This window comes from Camelina sativa, chromosome 17 (genome assembly GCF_000633955.1).
Source record: "Camelina sativa cultivar DH55 chromosome 17, Cs, whole genome shotgun sequence".
Lineage (NCBI taxonomy): Eukaryota > Viridiplantae > Streptophyta > Magnoliopsida > Brassicales > Brassicaceae > Camelina > Camelina sativa.
Genome location: NC_025701.1, coordinates 28395437 through 28407625, shown reverse-complemented (window position 1 = coordinate 28407625; position 12189 = coordinate 28395437). Strand labels below are relative to the sequence as shown.

At 33.8% G+C, this 12189-nt stretch overlaps 3 protein-coding genes and 1 non-coding gene across 4 annotated transcripts in view; 3 read left to right on the top strand and 1 right to left on the bottom strand.

Moving 5' to 3' along the window:
- The window catches only part of LOC104758229 (ras-related protein RABG3e-like), a 25968-nt gene extending 24143 nt beyond the window's left edge, over window positions 1-1825 (bottom strand). Inside the window, exons 1-5 of the mRNA XM_010481061.2 lie at window positions 1601-1825; window positions 1134-1160; window positions 868-967; window positions 270-416; window positions 106-186 (exon numbers count right to left, since the gene is read on the bottom strand). Of these exons, the coding sequence (XP_010479363.1) occupies window positions 106-186; window positions 270-416; window positions 868-967; window positions 1134-1160; window positions 1601-1653 (408 nt within the window). The 5' untranslated portion in view covers window positions 1654-1825. The remainder of the gene's footprint in view (window positions 1-105; window positions 187-269; window positions 417-867; window positions 968-1133; window positions 1161-1600) is intronic.
- On the top strand, window positions 3829-5051 carry LOC104758228. Its single transcript, XM_010481060.2, has one exon. It carries the CDS (start codon window positions 3860-3862, stop codon window positions 4865-4867), a length of 1008 nt encoding a protein of 335 aa, XP_010479362.1. The 5' UTR covers window positions 3829-3859; the 3' UTR covers window positions 4868-5051.
- On the top strand, window positions 10306-10379 carry TRNAT-AGU. The gene has a single exon. It is a non-coding gene; the product is annotated as a tRNA-Thr (tRNA).
- Window positions 10596-12189, top strand: part of LOC104759861 (proline-rich receptor-like protein kinase PERK7) — a 3227-nt gene continuing 1633 nt past the window's right edge. The window contains exons 1-2 of the mRNA XM_010482743.2: window positions 10596-11280; window positions 11550-12185. Of these exons, the coding sequence (XP_010481045.1) occupies window positions 10656-11280; window positions 11550-12185 (1261 nt within the window). The 5' untranslated portion in view covers window positions 10596-10655. The remainder of the gene's footprint in view (window positions 11281-11549; window positions 12186-12189) is intronic.

The window sequence follows — 12189 nt, the reverse complement described above, 5'->3', positions numbered from 1 at the left end:
CCTTCTTTTCTGAAACCTGAAAAAACCAAAAGAGTGATTGGAAACAACCCGACTGTTCAAATTTCAAGGTTGTTCTTTATTATTAGATGGAGATTATATACATACCACCCGACTGTTTCCACCATCCACATCGATCTTATTACCAATAACAACAAAGGGAAAGTTCTCTGGATCAGAAGGACTTGCCTGCAAATCACAATAAATGGAATTTACGCAAAGTTTCTTTATTGAATCCATTGGGAAGAGGGTATGAATCTATATCTATATACCTGAATCAGAAACTCTTCCCTCCAGTTGTTGAGATCCTCAAATGATTTCGCGGAGTTGACATCATATACAAGAACACAGCAATCAGCACCACGATAAAACGCTACACCAAGACTCTGAAACCTTTCTTGACCAGCTGTGTCCCAGATCTGTAAGAAAAGTAAGGCCTTAGCTCTTATGGTCAAACAAAGAGATCAATACATATAGTCCTTGTGGACAAGTTCTTAATCTAGAACATACTCTGTCAACCCATTTAGTGTTTTCCTAACTCTGATCATGCCAGAAGCAAAACCCTTAAAAATCACATTAGAAACCAAACCAGTATAAACCATTTCAATATTTAAATGATGCACAAAAGTTGGACAGAATAAAGATTCCATTAGTATAAGATGAGACTACAGATGACTTAATTTGCTTCAAACGTTAAGTAGAGATTGAGTAACAGATCAACCTGGGGCTCATAAACTACATACATACTAATTAACTTTTTTTTTTTCCTTTTCAGCCAAACTCACACCAATGCGCTAAGCAAGCGAAATCTACTCCAACACAAAATAAGACTAGTCTACAACTAGTAATAAAGTGCTGGTTACAACAAACCTGTAAAGTGAAAAGCCTGTCTTCAAACTGAACTTCCTTAGTTAGGAAATCAGCACCAATGGTCGCCTTGTACTGGTTGCTGAACTTCTTATTAACATATCTAAAGGCGTGATGGTTAAAGTGAAACAGATACAAAGAACTCATCTAAACTCCAACAAATCGTTAGTCGTAAAACAGAGAATGCATCCATCCATAAGTTATATAGTTATAATAAAACCATTGTACTATCATATCCTTAAAAATCCCTTCACACGAGCTAAGGATACTGATTCATCAAAGAGGTCTTCCCAACCCTGGAAAAGTACAAGTTCCAAAAATACCCAATCATAAGTCATAACTTGAGTAAACATATCATAACAATAGACTTTTGGAGTAACACATCACCAAATAGCACAACATACAAATCTTGAATACCATGAATATATGATACAAGATTCAGTCTCTAAAGTCAAAAGATACACAAATAATACCAAATCAGACATCATAACGTTGAATAGCAACATTCATTACTTGTGAGAGACTATAAAACCTTCCCTGTAATTTGATTTTTTTTTTATAAAAAAAACTTGTCACCGAGAAGTAAACAATTGAATCGAGAAAAACAAACAAACTAAGAGATGAGATCACACACCCCTAATTCAGATCGAGTCCTAACAACAAGCAATTAACAAAATTCGACTTCAATCTTCAAAAACTCAGAACCCAGAAAAAATATTATTTAAAAACAACTGACCCGCTATCACCGAGGATGATGACTTTGAGGAGAGTTCTTCTACGGGAAGGCATCGAGTCAGTGACGATGATGATGATGATGATGATGATGGAGAGATCTCTACTGTAAAAGGCTCTGCTGCGATTTCTGGGTTTTTTTGGGGGAGAAGAGAAGACTGTTGTTTTTGTTTCTTTCTTCTCTTTGCTCTTCGGATTTGCGAGCCTATGTTTGCTGACCTGTCTAATAATACTTTGGATTTAATGTTTGTTTGTTTTTTGTATTTTATTCTTTTATTTTATTTTTAAGATAATAGTAGTAGGTGTCCTAGGTGATGATGGTTTTTGGATTTTTTTCCTTTTTTTTTTATACAGAAAAAATCCAACTATTTAACCTTACGCCGAGAATTTCAATTAATAAGATAAATGATTTGGGATATATTCAACTTGATATTTTAGGTGATTTGTATAAAAGTTACAAATTATATGTTATTCAATCATAAATTTTAAAAAGTCTCATAAAATCTACTGTTATTGAACTGATGATTTAAAAATCTAATTTAAAATCTACTGTTATTTAAAACAATTTGTGAATTTGGATTTTAATAAGTTTTATAGATTCTGGAGGATTTGAGAGGATTTGTTTAGTTAAAAATATAGAAATCCAAATCTCATAGTTTTAGGTGGGATTTGAAAGAATTTTACCATAAATCATATCAACTTCCCTAAAATCTATCAAAATTCCAAATTTCCTAAATTCCATAGAATTCTCCAAAATCATTGTTTCAATACACCCCCTTCGACTTTTTTAAGAAGGTAGATAATCTTATGGTTGATTGAAATATTATCTTCAAATTATTACAACTTTTAGGTTAATTTTAAACAAAAATGTGTTATATTGTTTTTTTTTTGTCAACAACTTTCATCAATTTAAAATGTAATTCTAGTAGAAGATGTTTACAATGTAATCCTCATGGAACATGTTTACAAGACAAGCATGAATATATAAATAAAATATAAAAGTTGAATGAATGTTCATACATAGGTTATTTTTACCGAGAATTTCATAGTCTCTCTAATTTTGTTATGGATTGTGAAATTATGAATATAGTCATTGACCAACTTGCAAAACCATCTGGACTCTTTCAAATATTTGCTTCTAGTCCTGAATCCACATTTGTTGCATTGTTATGATGAGACTTTAGAGTTAAGTTTCCAGAATTGTAGAACAAGATACTCTAAGTTGATTGAGTATCTCATCCACTCTGCTAAAAATACAATCATGTGTCTCGATCTTCCGATCATGTCCATGATCTTCCTCTGGCCAAATCTTTGTCCATTCTTTTGCTTCATCTGCTGCCATTATCAAATCTTTGTGTCAAATAGTTTCTACATTTCGAAAGCAATATGTTACATATATATTAATGATACGGATTTTCTATTTTGATCGGTAACATATTATTTTTCTAAATACGTATTTCGTTCATAAATAGTATTTTGGTCGATACGTACGAATATACCTTTTTATATATTATTTTACTATTATAGTTATTTACTAAATTTATCTTCAAAGTTAGATTAACGATCTAAATAGTTTTAACTGAAACGAAAATAAAAATAAGTATAAAATAAATAAGAAATGTGATTAGATTATATATTTAAGAAAAACTAGAAAATATATTTTTTTGACAACAAAACCTCTTTTATAAATCAAATAATATAAATATATCTAATCAAATTGAAATTATTTGTAGAAAAAAAAACTTTTTTTTACATTATAGAAATTCTTATATCAAATGTTTGACCGTATAAATTTTATCTTGTATTCAACAAAAATTGCAAAAGATAATAAATTTGGAAGAATGAGGTTTTGATTTCTTTCTTTATAATTAGCCTCATAGAATACAGTATTGACTTAGGCTCCTCCATATAAAGAAAAAAATGTACAATGATGCAAGAAAAAAACAAATGTTAGGGATATGTGTTTGAATAATGATAACGATCCAAGGGTGATGGGTAATAACTGATAATGATCCAAGGGTCACCATTGCTCAACACTAAACGACACGTAGCCTCTTAACGTTATGACTCTTGTATGTAATTAATTAGAGACATGAACTAGGACAAAAACTTGTAAGGTATGTATGAAAATTATTTAGGGAAAATAAGATTACGCCTTTTCACAATTTCAGTGGTTTCTCTATATAATCTATGTCCTAATCACATAGATAACATCACCATCACCACACATAATCTCGAAGCAAAAAAAAAAAAAAAACCTATCATGGCTTTTCCATTGTTTTCGGCTTTCATGGAGAACCCTTCATCATCTGCTACTGCCGTGGTCACACGAGAGCAGTTTCATACCTTTCATAAAATCGACAGAACCTTGTTCACTCGTCTTGTCTATCCTCTAAGTCGAGACGTGGACCAGTCGTTTCTCGCGATGGGTTTTCTCATGATGCTCGAGCAATCCGGTTACGCCCCCGACCTAATCGCCTCTCTTTGCTCTCTACCAGACATTGTCGTCGACGCTGTGGCTAACGAAGTCAGTGTCTGTATCAATCTTCTATTCAACCATCATTACGCATCGACTGTCTTGGCTGCCAACAACGACGACAATACCATCATACCTTTGCTCTTGCGTATCACTAAAGGGAGGTTTACTCTCACGCTGATCAACGCGAGCCGTGAAACTTTTTGCACTTTGTTGACAAATAATTGGAACGATTTCTGCATCCGAGCTTTCGAAGACATATGCGAGAAGGTACGTAAGTACAATAGGGAGAAACTTTTGGCTTCAGAGAGAGAGAAATACCTTGAGGAATTGAGGAACCTTAGGCTTGGTTGTCTTCAACAAGTTAGCCCTAACAGGAATGTGCAAAACGTAGCTGTTGCTTATCCTCTTCCTCCTCCTCCTGTTGGTGAAGAAGCAAACAAGGCAGCCGCGGTGAGGATGTTGGCGGAAGAAGAGAGAGCAGCGAAGGCGGCTGCGGATGATAGGACTATTTTCCTGACGTTTTCGAAAGGGTATCCAATATCGGAAGAGGAAGTGAGGGTCTACTTCACTAAGAGATTCGGGGATGTGATAGGAGCAATAGAGATGCAACAAGTTGAAGGTGAGCAGCCGTTGTTTGCGAAGCTGGTGTTGAAACCGTCGTGTGCGTTGATGATGGAAGAGATTGTGAGTGCGAGGTTTAAGAACAAGTTTACCATCAATGGCAAACATGTTTGGGCTCGTAAGTATGTTCGCAAGAACATACTCTCAGCTTCAACCTCTACTCATGTTTGAGTGTATCTGTGCTTCTTGAATAAAACTGTTGTCGTTGTTGTTTTTTTTGTTTAATGAAAATTGTATCGTCTTATCGTATTAATGTTCTACACATTAGTATATGTTCAGATTGGCGAAAATAAAAGTATTGTTGTACCAGTTCTCCTAAGTGTTAATTTTGGTTTTGATATCTTTTTTTAAAATATTTAACAATTTCATCGCCAGAAAGGCTAAAAACTTCCAAGAACAAATATTTTAGCTAGGAATAAATATTTTCTTGGTAAAATCATCAATGTTACATTTTTACTAATATATCCAATTGTCATAAACCCAATATTTAAGTTTTGGTTTATTGGTCAAAAATTATTAATTGGTAGGCAGGCAAATATTTGTCCCACATCCTCCATGACCTCAAGATTTTAACCAATATTTCCTCAAAATGTGAAAATAAGATAAATGCAATATTTACTTATATTATGTATATATTCTTCAAAATCGACCTAAAGTAGGCCAGAAGGAAATTATATAATATGAATATAATTTGTTCATCCAGTGACAAGAGGATTGTTACCATTTTCATATTGTTAACCTTCTTTCATTTACTTTTTCACTGAAACTTAAATTGAATGTTTCAAAAATATAAGCTATATTTTTGAGTTTTGAACATGTATATATATATCGATGTAAGTATTTTGTTAACCGAGTGTATATGAGACTGTTAAATAATACTTATGATCCTGTAATTGTGTTACATTTGATCTAATATAATGTACTAGCAATCAGTTTCCTTCTTACTTTTTTTCGTTGGAAATATAACCACCAACTTAAAAAGATTAGCTATAGTTTTGAGCTAAAGATTAGTCATTTTAGCAAACCCTTGGCATGTGGATTAACTATTATTACATCTACTGTTTGTCGTATTTTTATCTGTTAAGTCGACGTAGAAAATGATATTCCACAAATGAACACAATTAGTTCATAAAATGACAAGGGTTTGCTACCGTTTTTAGTATTTGGTTAACCATATGTGTATGACTGTTAAAGAATAGTTATGATAATTGTGTTACATGTGATCTAATATTATATACTAGAAATCTGTTTGCTTCTTTTACTTTCTCGTTGGAAATTTAATTGCAAAATTTAGGTTAGCTATATTTTATAGTTTTTAAAATGATTACTATTACGTAAAATCGACGTAATAGTAATCAGAAAAGATATTCCATCAATGAACATAACTAGTTCATGGAATGACAAAGTTATTGTTACCGTTTTTAGTATTTTGTTAACCGTGTGTATAACTACTGTTAAATAATAGTTATGATAATTGTGTTACATGTGATCTAATATAATGTACTAATCAGTTTCTTCTTTTTTTTTAACTTAATCGTTGGATCCAGATTGGTTTGTTTCTCTCCTTTCGTCTTTGGATTTGGATTGAAATATAAATGGAACATATATATCATCGGTTTGGATCTAAGATTCCATTGTTGGAATATCTTGAATGATAGAACACATACTAATTGTTAAAAGCATATATGATTTATGATAAGAGTGGAGTGATTAACAAAGTAAAAAAGTATCATAATGAATAGTAATGTTTGACATTATTTGATAATAAATTTTTACTTGGATGAGCTTAAACATGAAACATGAAACATTTTCATGTTGGCGGTTTCGACGGACGCTGTTGTTTGCTAAGATGTGCTTATCTTTTTTTACCTAATATTTTTAGAATAAGGTGATGACATGATTGTGTTTAGGGTAAAGAGAGTTTAGAAAGATTAGGAAGATTTTGTATAAGTTTTCTTTTTGAAATATTTGCTAAGATTACACTACAACAAAATAATTTTATTAAGACGTAATATTTCGTCATAATAACATTTTTTCCGTCACAATAAAATGTTACAATAACTCAATTTTTTTTTGTAGAAGGGAGCATTGAACTTGACATTTTAAAGATTTAGTAGGATTTTAATATTTTAGAATTTTGAAAGATTTGAGTGAGCTTTTAGAAGATTTGATTATTTTTTAGAGTTTTTATATTTTTTTAATCAAGAATATTAAATACTCCCTCCGTTTCAAAATATAGGATGTTTTAAGCAAACCACGCAAATTAAAAAGTCTTTACTTTTAACAAGTTCAACCAATCAGAAACAATACTGCATAATATAAAATACTAAACTAATCTAAAAGTTGCATTGAAATTTGAAAACTTCCTATATTATGAAATAAAAAACTTCTCCAAAACATCTTATATTTTGAAACGGAGGGAGTATTCTTTGAGATTTATTATTAAATTATATTTTGAAACGTAGGAAGTATGATTCTTTGAGATTTATTATTAAATTTTGGGTGATTTTAAAATATTTCACAACACAAAAAGGGAAAATTTGGCTTCAATCTCTTCTATTAAAAATTGGCATGAAGGAGTAATGATGAGATCGAAGAGATCATTTACATCATTGAGAGTTTAAAAAGAAAGCAAAGTTCACCTAAGTGAAGTATTCTTGTGGGGATATATCTCAGTATCAATTGTCACAACAAAGGACTCCTCAGCGGGAAGAGAAGAGAAGGAAGAGTGAGATGACGAGAGTCCAACTGGTAATCCCCTTCCTATCCAAAGTGAACCACATATGAAAAGAGAGGCCAAATGTACACTCTTTGTAGTAATAAGCGTCTGAGATCCCAACCCATCTGAAAATAACACACCGGCTTTGGAATGACCCGTTGTTGCATTCATCACATATACATATCAGACTACACGAAGCATGATCAGTCGTCCAATGGGAATCCCATGTTGTTTCCGGCACATGATCAGATGTTTTGCATGGCTAGTGGAACAGTGTTATACCTACAAACATAGGTTGAAAAAAAAAAGCAAGAGAGGTCATTCACTTGTCTATATATTCATTCACAAAAGAACGGTGACCAAGAGAGATAGCTTAACAAAAGAAACAAAACCGAAGAGGAATTTACTTAAAGCTTGTCCATTCTACTCCATCGTTACGCATCATCATAGAACAGTTTTTTCAACAATAACTCTTCCTTTTATAACTCGTTTCTAAAGTATCAATATACAAAACCAAGCTGGATTTGAAAGAAAAATCATGGTGGAAGGACTGTCTGAGGAAAAAAAGAGTTAGAGGAGACGAAGTTTATTTTTTTGTTGGCATTGAATATAAAAGGTCACAAAATCATAACAAAAATTGTGACAGATTTCTGACGAATATTTTCCTTCTCTAAGTTTGTCATAATAATTCAATTTTTTTTGTAGTGTTAGGAAGTGGGAAAGAAAAAAAAACCTAAAATTTGAGAACGAAACCACACTAAAAGAGGGAATGGAAGAAGCTTCACATGAGAAAAAACGAAAGAGAACATGGCATAGGAGAGAACAATACACGACAGTGCATCTTTCGCTTGTGAATGGATCGTTTGCTCTTCCATACTTTTCTCTTTTCCGTGGCTAAATACGTCATCATTTTCATCGTACTCACTCTTTTCTTCATTTTTTCTAGTGTTTTTTTCTTTCTTTCTGGTAAAGGTTTTTTCTTGTGTTGGTTCTTGGATTTGTCTTTTTCACCATCGTCTTCTTCTCTCCCGAAGTCTTCTTCTTTTTCTCTTGGTTATTTCCACATGTAGTTTTTTTTTCAAAGATATATATTTATACTAGTTAATTGCACGGGTACATTTCAAGTTTACTTATTGAATAGTTGAAGTTATGAATATACGGTAAATAGAAAAGTAAACCTACAAAAGAATTAAACAGTTGTAATTTTTAACATATACAAATATACTCATACTGACTATCACTATCAGATCTTTTCCAGAGAATCTAATCCAAAATTTAGCAATGATATAATCGATCAAATCTAGAACATATACTTTTAACGCTGCTAATTGCAAACGACATATAACAATATCACAAGAATACAACGATTAATAACGAAAGTATGTACCAAGCCGGAGGCACTGTAAGTGGGAAATACTGAAATTTAGATCGGGACTGTAGTCCCTCGTCAACAAATAGAAGGAGAGGCAAAATAAATAATGATTTTTTTATATATTTATATATACACACTAGTTATTTTAGATTCATAATTATAGACATGTCTAAACAACGTCCATTCACTCAACAAGGCAACAATTCAAGTGGGGTTTTATAACGACGAGATCATAGTAAAACTAGCATAAACAAAATTTTCCAGCAATGATAAATCAGTGAAAGCTAAATGAGAATTTATTTCGACTTGCTTCTGTTGGACATTTGCATGTGTTCTTCACTTTTCTTCGTTCATTAAATAGTATATCTAACTTGAATCACATGTAAAGAAACCATCACTATATATGATCAACAAAAAAATGTATTTTTTTTTTATGAGAAACAGAAACTACGAAAAATGATCAGTGGCCTCATTCTTTAGACGTAACGTGGCTTTCATACAAATTCATCCATATATTAAAAAGATTTTTCGAGATACAATCTATGGTTAGCTTTTATAAGATGTGACCCAAATTAACTAAAAGAAATATCTATTCATCACACGAACATGAACATATATAAGTGGTAGATGAGTGATAAATCAAATGAATTCAAGCATAGTTTTTCTTTAAGTGGTTGACTGGTTGTTTGTTACATGAGCATATATATATATATGAAACATGACGTTAAACCATTCTTTTCTTATTATTTTGATTTTCTAAGCGAGGAGGTCGATGTGAGCTGGTATGAAAACCTAAACCTGAGCTGATAAGAACAAAATAAAGAATAGAACCACTAGGTTTTTGTTGTTGTTGTTGTTGTTGTTGTTGTTGTTGTTGTTTATCAAATAAGGAAAAGAAGCTTCTTTTATTTGGCAATGGCATGTATCGAAATGAATGCTGTCTGAAGTTTCATTTTATTTATACGAAAAATTGTTTCCATAAAATAAAAATGCACAGAATAATCTTTTATGGCGAGGAGATTATTTGGAAAGTTAAAATATTCTTATCTTAGATTCTTAATATTTGTTTTAAGAAGAGATATTAATATGATCATATTCTATTACAAATGATGACCAATTTTCGAATCTGTTTACAAAATATTGTGAATTTAATGATCGCGCGCGCTTTAATGGATAACTTCATGATATGCACTTGTTACATGCACCAGATCCACAGACCACAATGAAGCTTTAGCCCTAATACATGAGACCACGATGCATGGTTTATGTTTTGCAACACTGTAAATCTTATAATAGATTTGGCATTCTAGTCTTGAATATCTCATTAAAGAAAAAGAAAAAAAAAATCATGAATTCTAGTCTTGTAATCAACCGTACTATAGTTCTGATTGTGAGCCAAACTTATTTTTCTATTAATGTTTAGAAGCTCACTCAGACAGTCACTCGACTAAGTTTCAACCCAATTGTTGTCAAAAAGAAAAGCTTGATTATCGTCGAAGAACAGAATTCGAACAAAAAGCTCTCGTAGCTCAGTTGGTTAGAGCACCCGTTTAGTAAGCGGGAGGTCTTGAGTTCAACTCTCAACGAGAGCATTTTCAAAAACATTTTACATTTTACAAACATGAATTCTAGGCTGTAACTGAAAATTGTCCGTTGTGAATATTTTTCTTTTGCCTTTCTGTATAATTCCCAAATATAGAAATAACAAAAAAAACATTCGAAAACTTTCTTAAAAATAGAATTTGGAAAAGGAAAAAAAAAGCTTCCTTGTTCCTAGGAGAACAGGAACAGAGTTGGGTGTTCCTTGTTTCATCTCACAATAGATACACATTGAAACCACCGGAGAGAGAGAGAAAGAGAGAGCGATTATGGCGGAGGGGCAATCCCCGGAGAACTCACCGCCGGCTCCTCCTCCTCCTACTCCCTCTTCCAACGATCAACAAACAGCAGCTCCTCCTCCTTCCGACAATCAACAAACAACATCTCCTCCTCCTCCATCTTCACCTGACCTAGCTTCTCCACCTCAACAACAACAAGAATCACCACCTCCTCCTTCACCGGAAAATTCATCTGATGGTTCTTCCTCTTCGCCTCCACCACCGCCGTCTGACTCCTCCTCACAATCACAATCTCCACCTCCTCCTTCTTCACCGTCCCCGCCGCAGCAAAGTGACAACAAAGGAAACGATGGGAGCAGCGGTGATGGAGGAAACAAGAACCCTTCCCATACTCCTCCACCACCGTCTAAGACTTCCGACCGTAGCTCCCCCTCGGCACCAAAATCGCTGGCTCCACCTTCAAGAGAGGGTGGCTCGAATTCGTCAAGTAACGATGGTCTGAACATTGGTGCTGTTATAGGACTTGTGGCTGCAGCTGGATTTTTGTTCCTTGTCATGATCTTGCTATGTGTCTGTTGTCTTCGGAAGAAGAAGAAGAAATCAAAGCTTGATCAGATGCCGTATTACGGAAGCAATGCTTACGCCGCTGGCAAAAGTACGTATATATAAAACCCATGAACCCTATTCAAACCCCGTTAGTTTCTTATTTGCCAAGAAAAAACATGAATTTTGTTTCTTGCTATCCAAGATATTAGATAAATCACATTCCTCTGCTCTCATTTGATTACATATGTACAAAACCATGAACCCTAACTAAAACCCATACCATTTATTAAGCTTAAGTTTCATCTAGTTCTTTTACCTTAATTAGTATCTAAGTCTTTGTCTTACGTCTTCTTCTTTTTTTTTTGGTTGGGATTGTAGCCGGGAATGATCAATATTTTAATAGTGTTGCTACACAACAACAACATTACAACCAAGATGTTGCTACACAACAACAACAACACTACAACCAAAATGATCACATTGTGAATCTGCCTCCACCTCCGGGATCAATAGGAACAAATTGGGTGAATTCACCGCCGCCACCACCACCTTCAGGAAACTGGCAGCCAATGCCGTCACCACCAGCACCAATGTCAGGAGGCGTAAATGTTATTCAGAGCGGCGAGATGGGCTCAAATTTCTCATCAGGTCCATACGCTCCATCTCTACCACCGCCTCACCCTTCAGTGGCCTTGGGATTCAACCAAAGCACATTCACTTACGAGGAGCTCGCTGCCGCAACTCAAGGTTTCTCAAAAGACCGTTTGTTGGGACAAGGCGGGTTCGGTTATGTTCACAAAGGAATCTTGCCTAACGGTAAGGAGATCGCGGTGAAGAGCCTTAAAGCTGGAAGCGGGCAAGGCGATAGAGAATTCCAGGCAGAGGTTGAGATCATTAGCCGCGTTCATCATAGACATCTTGTGTCTCTTGTTGGATATTGCAGTAATGCTGGAGGACAGAGGCTGTTGGTCTATGAGTTTCTCCCTAATGACACACTTGAGTTCCACCTTCATGGTAA